At 36.8% G+C, this 17,915-nt stretch overlaps 1 protein-coding gene and 1 long non-coding RNA gene across 10 annotated transcripts in view; one reads left to right on the top strand and one right to left on the bottom strand.

Annotated features, from left to right (window-relative positions):
• LOC106082428 (cerebellar degeneration-related protein 2-like) overlaps positions 1-17,915 on the top strand; it is a 101,941-nt gene that overhangs the window by 39,798 nt on the left and 44,228 nt on the right. The window contains exon 1 of one of the 9 annotated variants that reach the window (XM_013244925.2): positions 11,162-11,985. The exons of the other annotated variants lie outside the window; for them this stretch is intronic. Within the exon in view, the coding sequence (XP_013100379.1) occupies positions 11,367-11,985 (619 nt within the window). The 5' untranslated portion in view covers positions 11,162-11,366. Of the gene's footprint in view, positions 1-11,161; positions 11,986-17,915 lie in introns of those variants that run through there. 9 annotated transcript variants of the gene reach the window in all.
• Positions 10,144-15,756, bottom strand: LOC106082430 (uncharacterized). The gene is made up of 3 exons (XR_001220504.2): positions 15,540-15,756; positions 15,294-15,472; positions 10,144-10,379 (listed from the first exon to the last, which is right to left on the bottom strand). It is a non-coding gene; the product is annotated as an uncharacterized LOC106082430 (long non-coding RNA).

Here is a 17,915-nt window from a genome sequence, read left to right on the forward strand (position 1 = left end):
AATTAAAAAAAAAGTTAAAAAGTGGTTCGCAAAAAGTTTATAAAGTTTATAAGCTTAAAAATGTTACTAATCAATGGAAAACAATCTAAATCAAATGGATTGTTTATACATAGTTCTCTTAAAATTTTTTCTTCTCTTAGTTTTTTCTTTAATTTCTAATCTTTGCACTTGGCGCCTCTTTAAAGATTCGTTTGATACATCTATCGAGGTGAGCACTGAGAGGTGCTCACAAGATCGGTATTAAAAAAAATTCAACACAATTAGGTTAGCCTCTACTCATATTAGACTAGTGTTGCTTTTCGCCTTGCTAACATGGTGAACATTAACATATATGTATTGGATGTATGTTTTCAAATTAAATTGAAAAAAAACATGTTTTATGAATTTCTGGACTCTTCGGAGTCTTTTTTTTTTTCAAAAACTTACCCACTGGTTTTGTATTATAATTTTTTGTAAAATATGACAAGGAAATATGTCCAAAAATGTGTAAAAAGTTTGACTTTTTTACCAGCCTAATATTTCGATGGAAAAAGGGAAATATGTCATAATATTAATTTTCAGTCAGTAATAATGCTAATGGTTTTATCTTAATTCGATTTCTCGAGAACTATACAACATTGAAATTCTATGTTCTGTCCGTCCGTCTGTTGTAATCACTCTACGCCCTTCAAAAATTGAGATATTGAGTTGAAATTTGGTACAGATACGTCGTTTTGATGCACGCTTGATGCACCGATCTGCCGATAAAGGGTATGTTGTCAATAAATGGTTTATTTTTTCTCCGATTTCGCTGAAATTTGAAAGAGTGAGTAGTTTAAGACCTCCCAACATCTGACCCAAATATGGTTTAGATCAGACTATATTTAGATACAGCTGCCATAAAAAAAAGACTTCACTTTTTTTATGAAATTTGAAACAGTGAGTTGTTTTAATCCTCCCGACATCCGCCTCAAATATGTTTCAGATCGAATTACAATATATTTAGATAATGCTGCCATATAGACCGATCTGTCGTTTAAGGGTCTGGAACCCATAAAAGCTGCATTTGTTACCCGATTTCGCTGAAATTTTAATCAGTGAGTTGTTTTAAGCCACCCACCATCTGACCCAAATATAGTAAATATCAAAATGTATTGAGATATAGCTGTCATATAGACCGGTATGCTGATTAAGGGTCTGAAGCTCATAAAAGCTTTATTTATTACCCGATTTCGTCAAAATTTAAAATAGTGCATCGGTTTGAGCCTCCCGACACCCAACCCACATATGAGTCAGATCAGACTAAATAGATATAGCTGTCATATAGACAGATCTGACGGTAAAGGGTCTAATGCCCATCAATGTTTTATTTTTTATCCGATTTCGCTGAAATTTGAAACTGTGAGTAGCTTTAGGCCTCCCAACATAAGACCCAAATATGGTTCGGATCGGACTATATTAAGATATAGCTGCCATACAGACCGATCTCCCGATAAAGAGTATGAAGCCCATAAAAACTTTATTTTTTATCCGATTTCCCTGAAATATGACACAGTAAGTAGTTTTAGGCCACCATCTGACCCAAATATGGTAAAGATCGGACTGTATTTAGATATAGATGTCATATAGACCGATATGCCGATTAAGGGTCTGAAGTTCATAAAAGCTTTATTTATTACCCGATTTTGTTGAAATTTGAAATTCAAAATTCAACAGTGACAGTGACAGTTTATTAGACCACTCAATGTCCGTGCCGAATTCGGGTGCATAAGTTATCCAATTTTCACTGGATTGTGACGAAAGGGGGTTTACATATACACCCGAACTTAATGCCTTTTTACTTGTTTTTTGATCATTCCTCGTATACTTTGTTGGGTCTCAGATCATTACTTCGATGAGTTACAAACGGAGAGAAAGATGTTAGTATTACTTTGAAGGAGACAAGATAGTTGTTGATGAACAAAAAAATATTTTTTTGGAAAAGTATAAATAACGGTTGTACTTTTAAAGCAATAACATTCCAAGAAGGGATGGTGGTCTAAAATGGCATGCAGTTTGCGTCGTTTGCATTTTCCAAACATCCATTATTTCCTTTCCCGTAATCGAAACTATGGAGTAATGCACGTATAAAGAGTTTCGGCAGTCTTAGCTTCGAATACGAGTACATCTTTTTTTTTTATTTTATTTCTTTTCGATGTAAATTTGATTTTTTTAATTTTTTCGGCAAAGCTGCTTGTTTTGAAGAAAAATACAAGCTTGACATACGCTGTTAAATTTTGAGAGCACAAACATTTCTCTGTCATTTCAATTTATAAGAATGCTATAACTAAAGCGGTATTAGTTCATATTAGCCACTCTAATATCTGTTTTAAGTTTAGTGTACTCGGTCCCAAATTCGAGTTATTGGGTTGCTAAAAAGTAATTGCGGATTTTTTAAAAGAAAGTAAATGCATTTTTAATAAAACTTAGAATGAACATTAATCAAATATATAATTGCCATTTTGTTCGATAACCTTTTGCCATTTTGCTGGCAAATTTAGTATTCCACGCTCATAGAACTTCTGGCCTTTATCTGCAAAAAACTGAACCACAGATCACGTGGGATTTCAGACATGGTGTCAAAGAGAAAGATGCTCAGTATGCTTTGACATTTCATCATGAATAGACTTACTAACGAGCAACGCTTGCAAATCATTGAATTTTATTACCAAAATCAGTGTTCGGTTCGAAATGTGTTCAAATTTTGACAAATTTTGTTCAGCGATGAGGCTCATTTCTGGTTGAATGGCTACGTAAATAAGCAAAATTGCCGCATTTGGAGTGAAGAGCAACCAGAAGCCGTTCAAGAACTGCCCATGCATCCCGAAAAATGCACTGTTTGGTGTGGTTTGTACGCTGGTGGAATCATTGGACCGTATTTTTTCAAAGATGCTGTTGGACGCAACGTTACGGTGAATGAACACATTTCGAACCGAACACTGATTTTGGTAATAAAATTCAATGATTTGCAAGCGTTGCTCGTTAGTAAGTCTATTCATGATGAAATGTCAAAGCATACTGAGCATCTTTCTCTTTGACACCATGTCTGAAATCCCACGTGATCTGTCAAATACTAATGCATGAAAATCCTAACCTCAAAAAAATCACCCTTTACAATTCTTTTATAACTGTTGACATTTTTACTTAACTTTAATTGGCTATGACAAAACATTTGTCCCTTTAGCCGAATGTAGAATAGCGTTCTAAGGGTCCCAATCTTCTGGACACCTTCTAAAATCTCTGACACCAAGTTTCGAAGTGTCTCCACCTTATTTTCCCATCGGGCTCTAGGTCGTTCCGATTTGCGTGAACCGCCGTGATCGCCTTCAAAATACTTCTTCGCTGGAGCTTCTTCATTCATTCTGACGACATGACCTGGCCAACGCAACCGTTGTATTTTGATACGTTTAACAATGCCAACGTCGTCATTCAGCGCACTCAGTTCGTGGTCCTTAAGTTTTGCGAAGAATCTTTCTCTCTAACACTTCGAGCACTGCCTCGTCTGCTTTCACAAGTACCCATGCCTCGGAACCATATAACAACACGGGTAGTATCAGTGTCTTCTGTAGTGTGATCTACGTATGTCGAGAGGTGGCCTTGTTTCTAAACTGCTAACTTAATCCAAAGTAGCATTTTTTTGGTGTCATTCGTTTGGGATACGTCGATGCCGAGATAAATAAAGTTGCTGACTATCTCAAAGTTGTGGTTCCCGGCGGGCTTAGGGTTTTCTCCTGTCTCATAGGTCCAACAGTAAACTTAAGTCAAAAATTTTCTACATAAAAATGTTTTTTGCATTCTAATAGGAATTTAGTGCATATTTTGGGATGTTATAGCACGTTTACATTAAAATTGTTATGATGTGGATTATACCAAATCCAAAAACAAATCCTCTCCGTTTACATTGCGTTTTTTGGGTATATGAATGTGTATGGTATACATGAATGTGTACATCACACACATCCATACACAATTCTTGAAAACAGTTGCATATTTTGGTACTTTTATCGATTATTTAGCTACGAAATCGGGTTTATTTAGGATTTAAAAATAAATCCTTCAAAAATTGGATTTATTTTTGTATGGCAAAAACTGCAAAAAAAGCCCACGATTTAGCACTTTAATCTCGAAAAGGTCATAAATCGGGATTCAGCGGCCAATGTAAACGTATTTTTATGACATTTTCTGAATTTTGCAACAAGATTTTATATTTAAGAAACTTCTATAAAGCCCAAAAAGTTCAATGGATATTTGGGTTTTATGAGTTTTATTTGGGCTTAGTGACACAGTTGATGGATTTTTCAGAGTTTTTTTTACTTTCTGTCATTTGGAAAAATTGTTCTTGGGTTTGTGGCATCGTTTGGGCGATATGACATTTGTCGAAAATAGTTTGGGTGAAAAACGCTATGCCCTACTTACTGGCAAATTCACTTTCATGTTAGAGCGCGATTCATTCGCCAATTCATCGACATCAGCTGTTGCACTCAATAAATTCATCTGATCTCGATGAGTTGGAGAAAAATTCCAGTGCTAACATGCTAGTTGTTGTGGCAGTTAACTACTATATACTGACATTCCAACAAACAGACTGGACACTCATCTGTATAATTGGATGTATGTAGTGATTTGATGCAAGAAAACGATCTTCTTGCAGATATGTACCTACATCCAACCAGAGGTACGATTACTTTTTAAACGATGCTGTCGCTGCTACGTATGAGTATAGCCCAAATGAAAGTTGTCTTGTTATTTTTGGGCGAGTCTCTCATTGGGTCAAGTACACAAGAGATGAGCACAGATCGTTGCTAATTTCACTAGGGGAATTAAACTAAAAGCGAAACAAGCAAAAAAAAAAAACACTTGGAACTTCCGGTCAATTAAAAACGATGAAAGAAAGGGCTCAAATTTGCTTTGCAAAAATGCAAATTTATGATCGCAGTCGAAGGCGTCAAAAGATTTGGCCAGAATGACCACAAGAAGGGAATCGAACGGCAGGTTGGGAAGGTGAGGCAGGCAAAGCAACATCAACGTACCAGCTCCATTTGCAGCCATCAAGGCAGCATGTAGTTATGCCTGTTGCTGATGTATAGACAAGCTGGAGTATTAATTCCGGCCAGGGGCGTCGGTGTGCAGCCAACACCGACTTATTTAGTTGTTGTTTTGCATAAAGCCATCAATGGGTTGTTGCTATTTTAGAAAGGCAGTCGGCGGTCGCCCTCACACAGATGAGCACAAATACATCCGTACCTGGGTATCACTGTAGTATAGGTACTTACATATGCATGTACGTAGTGAGCCCCACTAGGGTACATATTCGAGTGCTTATAGATTTTGAAATATGGCCAACAATGTGAAGGCGTTGAAGTGGCATGGCCGAGTAGACAAGACAAGGCAAGACAAAAGCAGCTCAAATTGTTCCAGCCATGGCGGCGAGATAAATAAATGTGACGCTAACAGTCATCTAAGCATCGGTGTTAGGCTGCCCTCATAGTAAGTATTAAAAACAAAAAAAATAATAATAACAACAAAAAAAAGAATTAAGTTCGGCCGGGCCAAACAAATTATGAGATTAGGGAGAAAATGTAGACCAACAAAAATAAATTTCTGCCAGGTGTTGTCATATTAGTTGAACTGTTTCGCGTTAAATTGTCCAAGTTACATGCGGTACACCCTAAGGTTGGCGTTTTGTGTGTGTGTGTGTGTGTTTATGTATTCAAGGTATTCCTTGGTGGTTCCTAAGTGTTGTTTTGACAGATTTTTATTTGCGAGTTTATGCCAAGTTTCTGGCTTTCTTGTATATTGTTTTGGACTCGTTTCGTTTGTTGGTTTTAAATTTGCAAAAATTACGGTGATGCAATTGCATCCGCACAACCGTTAAATGTGAAGAAAAACAAAAATATTGTTTTTAAAGACGAGTGATGTTAAGGTTCGGTGCCTAAGAATAAGATCTCAAATTTCGATCATTATTCGTCACTTCTTGTCGACCATGTACATTATATAAAATGTACGCAAAATGTACAGAGCATGTATTATACAGACAATATACAAAGCTTTAGGTAGGTAGCCATTTAAATATGCATGTATGTAGGTATGTGTCCACCCTCAAATTGTAATTCCGGAAATTGGATTTTTTTAGTTTCGTCAGAGTAGGCATATTTTGGGTATTTGAAATGAATGATTTAACATCACTACATTGTGGAGTTTCCAATTTTGGAGTGGTCTAGCAATTTGATTTAACGAATGCCAGGCAATAGTGATTATTTGAACTATTTATGTCAATGTGTTTGTGAATATTTCGCTGATCTTAAGCCCTTTTTTTTAACAATTCCACAATGAGTTCCTTTGCCTCCTTATTAATCGAATACTTATTAAATTTTTTTAAAATTGAATTCATTTTCGAAAGAAAAAATACACAAGGCAATACATTTCTGTATAGGCAAGAACCAATGGAGTATTTGTTGTTGCCTAACGGTGTCAATTTTTGAGAGGTTTTTATTGAGGGCCAACAAGGTATTCTGTACGAATTCACAACATTTCCGTAAATATCGATAATGCCAGCCTGTGTGTGTTTGCCTCTCTTTGCACTGTGTCTGTGAATCGGTGTGTGTGTTTTTTTTTGTTTGTTGATTTGAATTTCAAAGTATCGATAATTTCAGAATACCGTAACATAAACAACGGGTGCAAGTGTATGGGATGCGATTACACGTATTACCAATGCTCTCAATGTGCTCATAAAACCAGTGATAGTCGCACCAAGCCCCCTTCTGTTTGATTTCATAAATACCAGAGACTGTGAGAACCACCATAGACAGACAGATCTGTTTGCCGTTAATGGCAGCGTATGGAATGTAATACAATGTACATTGTATTGTATGTATGCATGTATGTGTATGCGTTTGTTTTGTTATGTTCATGTGCAAGAGTGTATACCACAAACCTTTTTTATTGACAAACATACTACATGATGGCTGGCCGGTGTATTTAAATCTGTACACACAGGTGTGTACATTGACAGCATAAAACGAGATGACTGTAAATTGTATGGAGACTCTCGGATCTGCGAGTGAGATATAGAAAAAGGAATTGAGAGTGAGAGAGCGAGAGAGAGTGCAAGCAAGTAAAGCTTGTCAAGGCCATCGATGCCAGACTGTTAAATTTTGAAGGAATAAAAACAATTTTTTTTGATCCAGTGACAGAACTGATTGTTAAGTCGCGATTGTAAATGAGCGACTGTGAACTCAAATCAGCGATACTTAACGAGTATTACTAATACCACCGAGGAATTCTAAAATCCTGGCACTGTTCGGACTCGGCAATAAAAAGGGGGATCCTTATAATTGAGTTTAAACTTGAATCGGGCAGCACCCGTTGATATGTGATAAGTTTGACCCTGTTCCTTAATGGGATATTTATTTTCAAAATTAATTGCTTCTCGATTTTTTCTGTACGATTTCTTCTGTACAAGAGTATACACTCTACCCCGACAGTTATGTATATATATTTTTAAGTTGATCTAGTCTAGCAGTCTGTCAAAATCACGATAAACTTCGAACAAATAAAGCTGTCCATACTTATACAGCTTAATGTGACTTTTGTTTTCTGTGATTTAATTGTTGCGTTATTTGAAAATCCGTTAACAGTTTTTCTCCAACGGCTTATGTTTTTGAGATAAAGTTTAGGGGCATAATTACGATTTGTATCCAGTATACTAAATTCGCCATTCCGTTTGTAGCACATCGAAGTATTGGTCTAAGACCCCATAAAGTATATATATTCTTAATCGCCAAGACATTTTTAATCGATCGAGCCATGTCCGTCCGTCTGTCTGTGTCTGTAAAGCACGCTTACTTTCGCAAGTGTAAAGCTAAGCGCTTGGTACTTCCCGTTAGTGTAGGTCGGTTGGGATTGTAAATGGACCATATCCGTCCATGTTTGGCTAAAATTTTGCATGCAGTTTTTTGTTTTCACTTCTAACAACTATACCAAGAATAGTCCAAATGTGTTCATAAACTGATTTAGCTCCCATATAAAATGATCTCCCGAATATATTTCTTGCGCCTACAGAGGGCGCAATTTTTATCCGATTTGAAATGTTGTTCAACGACTTCTCCTGTGACCTTCAGCATACGTGCCAAATATGACATGAATCGGTCTATAATCTGATATAGCTTTCGTATAAACCGATCTTCCGATATTACTTCTTTAGCCCCTATAGGGCGCCATTCTTATACGATTTGGTAGAAATTTTGCACAATGACTTGTACTATGATGTCCAAAATCCAAACCATGCATGATCCGAATCGGTTCATGACCTGGTATGGCTCCAAAGCATGACAATTTTTATCCATTATTTGCCTATAAAGAGATACTGGGCAAAGAACCTGACAAATGCGATCCATGATGGAGGGTATATAAGACTCGGTATACATTTACTTGTTGAGACTAAAAAATATTTCATCCTTTTTATTTATTTGATGTGATTTTTGCAAAGACGATTTTATGCTCAATCCTAAAGATTTTAATATGTTTGTTGTGAACACATATATATATATATATATATATATATATATATATATATATATATATATATATAAACAGTAAGGAAATTCAAAAGTCGGATGGGGCCGACTATATACTACCCTACATTACTGAGTCTACGTACGAGTGTATACACTTCAATACCTGGACATACCTATTGAAATATTGAATAGAACCTTGTACGATTGTCGTACAATAGGACCTTAATTGTGGGCACTACAGCCTTAAAGGGCCATACCGGATGAAAGATATACATACATATATGTCATGAAATTTGCGTTTGTCCTTGGACAAAGAAAGAGAAATTTTATGACAATCTGACAACAAATGCGAGTGTCAAAAAATAGAAACAAAAGTGTAGTTAGAATAGTAAATAATGGCCCATAACTATTTCTTAACAAGTTGGAAAAGGCAAAAGTTGGGAGGAGCCGCTATGTAATACTCTACACCATCGAGTTTACCTACCGCGCACATAGAGACGTCACATCAAAAACGTCATGTAGTTTGTAAAGATCGGATGAAAGTTGTGATTACAGCAGCCATAATATTTCATATTGTATGAAATATATTAATGGGAGCTGGAACTAATTCTGGACCCATTTTTTTCAAAATGAAAGTTTTTCAAAATTGCCGGTTGTTCTTTGACCAAAACAACGACATGTGGAAAATTTTGTGGTACTCGCGCAACAAATGCGACCTATACAATGTTACAAAATTACATGGACAGACAATCGGTATACGTAACAACAGGTCTAGCTCGGCTCCTGCAAATTAATACTCAGAGTTATAATACCCTGTTCCACAGTTGTGGTCAGAGATGGCCTGTCGGACTCTCTGACGTATAAGACCGTATACATATCCGACGTATGATACAAACGCCGAAAACGTTGCAAACCTACAAAAGTAATCATAGTTTTCGACAGAGTTAAACGATTTTTCGTAAATTTATAATTAGAGTGGCCACTCTGATGCATAGGTTAGAAGGTGTGTCTATCGTATAACAGAAAACGTCTGAGTTCGAATCCTGGCAAGAACATCAAAAACACTTTCAGCTGTTGTCCCCCCTTACTAGTTCTGGTGGCTTTTGTGAATATATTAACGTGGACAAACTGCTCCGGTTGGCGGATTGCTGACTAAAATGATTTAATGCAAAATATTTTTATCATAAAATTTTGTAATATTTATGTAGTTGCTATAGCAACAACAACCAATCCAAAACAATGATATTATGTCGAATCTAAACAAATAACAGAGCCTTATCGAGGTTTATGACGTTTACTAAATTTTATACGTTTTAAACAAGTAGTCAAGATCCGGCCGGGCCTAACTTAACTCGCTTTTACTTGTTACTATTTATATTTTTTTGTGGCGATTTTATTTGCCCGTCAAAAAAATTGTATCTATGATCAAAGAATTCGAATTATAGCCACAATTTTAATAGTTCTAGTTATAAAAATAAAAAAACAGATCAGGCAACTCTGGCAGCATGTGTAAAATTTTGAATCTCACCTTGCTCTGCTGTGTTGCGGTGTTGTTGTTTGTGTGCCATGGAGTTGCTTGGCTAGTTCGCGCCGACAGCATACTTACATACATATGCACGTTCTATAGAGTCGACAAGACTCGTTGCTGAGTAACGTGGCATTCGTTAGATGCTTGGATTACTGGTGGAGCCCGCTGCCCATGCTGAATGTTGGTGGAGTGGAGCAGCCAGTCGTTGTTTGGATGTGTCGCTGAACGCTACGCTTTTGCTCATTGTCGTGCGAGGGTTTTTTTGAGCGGTTTCGCGTTTTGTTTGCTTTTGTTTATGTTCACCACTTTAGTGGCGGCTGCAACGGGAAGGCAGAAGAAGAAAAAGAAGCAGCATTAGTGTGTACGAATGTGTTCTGCATTGAAAATTTAATGGCACACGGCCGGGAGAGTGTCGTTGCCAGTGTGACTCAGCCCACAAGTGTTTCAAGCATTCCAAAGCACTTGCGCAGCATCTAAAGATCTGAAATCTCTTTAAACCAAAACAAAAAAGGAGAAGAAGAATAAGAGGAAGCACCTAACAACTGAACAATTTTTATCTATGCAACAGCTTGGGGGATCGGAAGAGGGTGGATGGACTACTGAGTGACCAGTTCTGGTTTTCGCCGTGGCTTCTTTCGATTTTTCACATCGTGTGAGCTTCAAGACGTTAAGAACACTGGACATCGCTTGGTGGTAGCCACCGCAATTCATGATAGCCATCAAATCCAATCGGCGTGTGGTTGATGCAAACCCCAATGGTATCGATGCTGGTTTCTTGCTTCTGCTTCTTTGTCTACAAACTGCTGCTGCTGCGACGTGTATCTATTGTAAGCCATCGCCGCCGCCGGTCGTGATTCTTTTGCTTTTCAAGGCAAATCCAGTGCATTGACTCTAGAAAAGTTTTCAATTCAGGTTCTGCAGCCACCAAAGTCAGTGTGGCAGCCTGTTGCTGCCTCTGCTCCCTGTCGCAGTTGTGTGGTGCAGGTCGATTGAGTTTTTCTGCACTCTCGTTGTAGATTTGATTCGTGTTTTTCATAATTTTTACAAAATACAAAAAGCAAGAAAAAAAACACACACACATTCATATAAAATTTACAGCTCTAGCATACTTTGTTGCGCGAAGCTTGTTTTTGTTGTTGCTATTGTACATTCCGCGATTACAAGTGTTGCGTCCATCAACATCAGCTTTTCGGGCCAACTCGAATTTAGGCTATAATGCCACTTTTTGCTTGCGGGCATTCCTAATTGATAAGCATAGATATTTCTCGTACCTCCTTTCGTCGCTGACACACCCTGAGAGGAGGATGAGTGGTGACTTGACCAGAGACTCGCTCGGATCGCGCAGCAACGTGAAACCGAGCAAACCATTCTGCTCACTGGCATACCTGGCGAAGAGCACGATTGCTGTAAATGGAACAAACGACATTATAGGCCGCAGTGTAAATGGACAAGCGGCCAAGAACAACAATGACAATCGTAATTGCACACCGAATGTGGCTGCCACAGCGAAAGTGAATGATCGCGGCTCTCCTTCGTTGCCGACCGGTGCTGCCACCGAGGTGGAGCACCAAAATGTACAATCCTCCACCTGCCCTGTCATTAACAGACATCACGACGAGAAGTCGGAGGACTGCAAAGAGGGCCATAGCAGACGCGCAACGGTCGCGGAGGTCTTCGGAGTGATTAATGAGGAGGACAGACCACTCGGCAGCTGTGATAAAGTCGATGGCGAATTACGACGTCCTTGGCAATTGGCGAATGGCGCCAACGATCGTCGCATTCCATCATCACTGGCAACTGCTCAACACCAACATCAGCATAATGGCATCGCCGTCGAGTTTGGCCTACCATCACTTTCCAAATTCAACAGCATAGACTGCTGGGATTATACCATCGAGTTGGAATGTCTTAAGGGACCACAAGGTAAACTGAAATTTCATATTCCACACACGTACATCCCCATTCCCCAGCGGGTTTTTTTTACCAACGCAGAGACCGACAACTTTCACACTAAGCCTCGTTTATCTCTACTGTGTCAACCTTAGGTACAAATAAGTACATCAGAACTTCCTCCAAAGAGAAGCTTCAGGTTTTTTTATGAGCTTTTGCCAAATAACCAGTAGCTAATTAGTTGCCAATTTTGGAATTAGAAATAGAAATGGGTGCTGAGAGGGGTACAAATGATTCGTTGACTATGACCAATGGAGAACTTTGAACAATTTCGAACTTCCTGTAAACATTGTGAACATGACCGGCACCATTGATTGAACATTAGATTTAATCGAATCGTTGTCGGTTCAATTCCCAACACGAGCTCAATAGCTATGGATAGGGGTTCATTTACCTTGCGCTATCTATTTTCAATACGACTACAAATTTCTTAACAAAATTCCCACCTCGGCCTCAGTCTTTGACCCAGATAAGGCAACATGATAATGCGTTGCTTTCTGGTAAGTCTTCGCTGGTATTGCAAGTCAGCATTCCATAACAATCCACGATAACTCTCTTGCCTTCTTTGTGTTCAGTATTTGGCTTTGGACACTCTTCATTAACTTTTACTTGATCGAAGAACTGTTGGAGATCGATTCAATGTTTTTGTTACGTCTTATTTATGACAACATAACGCAGTACTGAGAATTGCTCTTGCGCCAGCAGCGTTCGGCAGCATTCAATTAGAGTTTATTTGTTTGTACTTGTGTGTGCGCTTCGACACGAGTTGTTATGTAAAGAGCCGACGAGTTGTCATTTATCTGACTGACAACTCGCAACTTGCACTACAATTAGTGAAGTTTGCCGCTGTACGATTGGTCAAAGGTTCAAGAGCAAAGTTCACTGGTAGAATCGCAGTGTAGTTTTGTTTTGTAGCTTGTGTCAAGTCACTTGTAAACAAGTAGTGAATTTTCTGTGTGTGTGTGTGTGTGTGTGTGGTGTGAAACAGACTTCCGTCTTGAAGCACTGACGAGAAATAACATGGATGGCATTTAAAAAAAAGATTCAGAAATAAAAAATTTGAAAACGCAATAGACAATATTTCCTTTTACTTTTAGGAGACCTTAGATATTTTTGTCATATATTGGCATACCAATTGCACGCTAATTGATGTTTTGGGAAATTATAAGCATGTTAAAAAAATAGAGCTACAGAATGAGAAATAGAAACTCATTGTGCAAATGTGAAGAAAAAAAGCCGAGTATTTTCTAATAAATTGGAGAAGCGGGGTGATATTTTTTGAGTCTGAGTCTGGTTGTTTATAAACCAAAATAGAGGTGGTTGGGGCGAATGCATTTTCAATTTATAAAGTATTCGAAATATTTACATCGTTGTTAACGTGTTGTATGTTTTTTGGCACTTTTCTTGATAAGGAACATGTGTTTGATTGAATGTATGTATTTCAAAATCACAAAAATGCTTTATCATATAACTACAAAACATCTTGAATGATATATGCAACGATACTAACATAAATAAGTGTTTGTAAAATGCTTTTGTCATCTCAATTCACCAAATAGCGTGCTGCAAAGAATGTCGATACCATTTATGAAAGTATAACCAACGCCGCTTTCTGCTTACCCATATACTTCAGTGGTCCCCAACCATTGGAAATCATTAATGCAAATATTCTCTTAACTATGAAGGTTTTTCTGAGATTCTTCTATTTTGCATTTTCGCTTATTTTTTCTTTTTGCACTTTTATGACTCATTGCTGCCCAATATCTTGTTTAACTTGAGAGTTTTGCGTTAAAGTACAATAAATTATTCTTGACACGTTCAAACAAGACACCCAATTTGACTTTATTTTAAATTGGTGAATCAGAGATTTAACGTATGCCACACATTGGAAATAACCTTATAAGCTATGGACAACATTTGTGGCTATATAAGTAATTCAAATGGGTACGAAGGTGAATTTATTCAAAAAAACTTAGATTAGTAAGCGCTAAAAGAAATCGCGAAAACGCTAGGCAAAAACATTGATAATCCTCTCTTTACTTTCCAAAGGCTACATAAAGTTCGAATTTCATAGCTTAAGCTGTGCATTTCACATTCTACTACATTAGGGATATTGGTGTAGTCCTGATTGAATGATTTCTATTACAAATAACTTCAACGAATTAGTGATATTTTAGTATCACATCACATAGAAAGTCCTATATTTAGGCAAATCTGTTTCTACACTCCCCCGACATCCGCAAATTTGTGGAAAAAATCGCGGGGGTGTAATTGGATCAATTAAAAATAATTGATTGAAATTTTCAAAAATGTTAATCATTTTTTTAATTGAATCAATTAATATATTAATTGGAATTGAAATAATTTGAAATATATTGTTTTAATTGAATATGCAATTTTTTAATTGAAAATTTTTTCAATCACCTTTTTCAAATACTTAAAAAAATAAAAATCGGTTTCAATTACGATATTAATTGATTTAATTAATTATTTAATTGAAGTTGTTTAAAGCACGAAAATCAACCACAGTTTTCGAAAAAGGTGATTGGAAATACAATCAAAAAAAAAAAAAAAAAAAAATGACATATTCAATAAAAAAAATAGAAAGTTTTTTTTTAGATTTCCAAGTTTGAATTTACTTAAGCACCATGCTTGAACATTGTTTAAGACACGATAAAAAATGAATGAATCAATTAAGTTTTTAATTGAAAACTACAAAAATTTCAGATTAATTAAAAAGTTCATTGGATCGATTATTTTTTTTAATGAAAATGGCAAAAATGTCAATCACGACTGTAATTGAAAAAAAATCCGTTTTCAATTAAAAAATGATTAAATCAATTCATTTTTTATTTAGAAACGATTTTATTTTCAATTAAATTTTTTCTGTCTACGCAGTTTTTGAACACTTTGCATTCTTGCGCATAGATTTTGTTATTAAATCTCCACACATTGTTCTACTAAAGACGTCTTCATCAGATCCAACAGTTTTTTTGACAATGTTAATGAAAGCCGAAAGAATCGACATATCGAGGTATTGTTGGCAAATAGTGAGGTGCTTTGACACGACATGTGCTGTCACTTCCTATATCCACATGACTTTCTAAACGACAGGTATTCTCGTATGCATTTTTTTATAGACATGTGTCTACATACATAGATGTTCGAGGAAATAAGAGCTCGGTTTAACCGAGTATTACATACTTATTCCAAAATCAATTTTTCATATTAAGAATGTGATGGCGCTTGTGAATATAGATGAGTATTATCTAAGAACATACCGCATATAGAATTCTGCTCACAATGTCATGCAGTTTGCGTCGTTTGCATTTTCTAAATATGAATTATTTCCTTTTCCATGAAGGGAACTACGACTATGTCGTAGTGCACGTATATAGGGTTTCGCCAGTCGTAGCTTCCAATATATGTATCTTTCTTTCTTTTATTTCTTTTCTTTTTGCTGTAAATTTGATTTTGTTAATTTTTTCGGCAGAGCTGCTTGCTTTGAAGAAAAATAAAATAATTACCGACACCTACAAGCTTGACATTTGCTGTAAAATTTTGAGAACACAAAAATTTCTGTTATTTCAATCCTCTTTGCTGCAATTTACTTTCAGAGTTGCCAGTTTTGAAAATACATGTCGTCTTATACCAGCTTCATGGAGACCATAATTAGTGTTGGCCAAGTAACATCCAACTCTCTTTGCCCTTGAATTTCTTGCAGCATATTTTCCATTAGTAATGGCTTAATGGAATTTTCATTGTTTTATCCCCTAAAACAACTTCCGAACTTCCGTTAGCATTTCGTGGTAGTTTAAGCCTAGCACTGACTTCATCTGGAACGAAAATACTTATTGAATTATTGCGAAATCCTACGGATTCTATTCTTTGTCAGAACACAACCAAAAGTCAAACAACAACACACAACAAAGAGAACATCATTAAAAAAAAAAACAGAGTTGATGGGTGCCCATTTCGTGAGCATTAAATTACATTGGCAATTAATTGAAACGAAATTTGTATTGGCGCAGCGACATATCGCTCTATTTTGCTTATAGAACTCAATACCACTTCTACGGAATGTGTTCGCATTTTTTCGTCACCGTTTTTTTTAAATGCTTTTTGACAGTTGTTCGGGCGAAAAGTCGAAGTCAGTACTAGGATTTACAAAAAATCTAAGGTCTTTATTCACAGAATTTTATGAAGCCATAAAATAGGTTTATTGGACAGTTCTAAAAGGGAAATACATACATATGTCAAATAAACCTATTTCAAATCAAAACCTATTAAGTTTTGTGAATAAGGCCGTTAATAGATCGGCCACAAATGTTCCAATATGATAGCAGGAATGGTGTATTTGCCATTAAAAACTCTCTTATCGGTTTGCCATGACCTTGAAATCGGTGCTTCAGTTTTGCTATCTGAAAAACAAAAACAAAGCCAGAAGGCAAAAGGCAAAAGTAAACCCAAGAAACAAACATTGATTACTTCTTCATGCATACGAAAACTTGTGCAAGTAAACAGGCCATCATTGGCCGCCCTCCCCACTCACATGCAAGGCGAAAAACAAAAGCAAACATAAAATCTAATAAAATTTGATTAAGGTGGCCACTTCCCCGCTTCTCTGGCCATACTAGCGGTAATGTCTCACGCATACATACATACAACCATACAAATTATTGGCGATTTGGTGGAGAATCAAAGTGTTGCCCAAACAAGCAACAAACGGTCGTGTTATAGCCCCAGGACAATTCATTTTGTGATCAATGAATGACCGACCTATTGGTGGAAGAGGGTTAAAGATGTTGTTGGCTGGCTATGTTGTCGGTGGCTGCTGCCGTTGATCAATTATCAACAATCCAAACATTTTTTGGCATGACACACAACATAGAAGACTGCCCTCGTTCCCCCTTTAAATTTGTGGAGCTTAGTCGGATGGAGCATAATTATGATCAACTCTGGCTGTTTATTTAATTGAGGCGTTTACAATGCACACACACATGCTCACTTCCAATTATACACACACATACACGCCTTAATAAAGCTTAACTGCTGTAATGAATTTAGCGATGCGCCTCACGAACATGTCTTCGTCTACACGAGTTTGATGTAAACTTACGTCTAGGTCGCAGGCTACAGTTTTTGTTGAGGATTGAAAGTATCAGTGTGTGCGTGCGTGTGTACGTTTGGGCATGCGTTTTGCTGAGTTCTTTCTCTTATTTCCATTTGGTGGACCTTTTGCCATAAATACTTATTGTTTGTGTTTCCTTCATTTTCCTCTTTAAATCTAAATCTGACTGTTCTCCGTACTCTGCATAATACGATGGGATTCGTGGGAGGTCATCGACCGAAAACTTTTGGAGCTTGCTTTGTGTGTTAACTTCACATTTTCAACAGCATGTATGTAATTTAAACTTGCTTAGATAATAGGCAATAATTATCGCTTGTATCTCATTCTAAGATAACAACGTTGGGAACAATAGCTATCTTTGTAGTTGGGCATGTATTGGGTTGTCCAAAAAGTAATTGCGGATTTTTCATATAGTTGGCGTTGACAAATTTTTTCACAGCTTGTGACTCTGCAATTGCATTCTTTCTTCTGTCAGTTATCAGCTGTTACTTTTAGCTCGCTTTAGAAAAAAAGTGTAAAAAAGTATATTTGATTAAACTTCATTCTAAGTTTTATTAAAAATGCATTTACTTTCTTTTAAAAAATCCGCAATTACTTTTTGGGCTACTCAATACACCAACACTTGAGAACAATTGATATGGTACTATTCATATGTATGCTATAAGGAAAACTAAAAAAATACCAGCAGCCTTGTTTATAGAAAATAAAGAAAATGCCGATTTATAAATTTTAATGTGGGTCTTAATCCATTAATACCCGATCATCGATCCCG

Source organism: Stomoxys calcitrans, chromosome 4, assembly GCF_963082655.1.
Source record: "Stomoxys calcitrans chromosome 4, idStoCalc2.1, whole genome shotgun sequence".
Lineage (NCBI taxonomy): Eukaryota > Metazoa > Arthropoda > Insecta > Diptera > Muscidae > Stomoxys > Stomoxys calcitrans.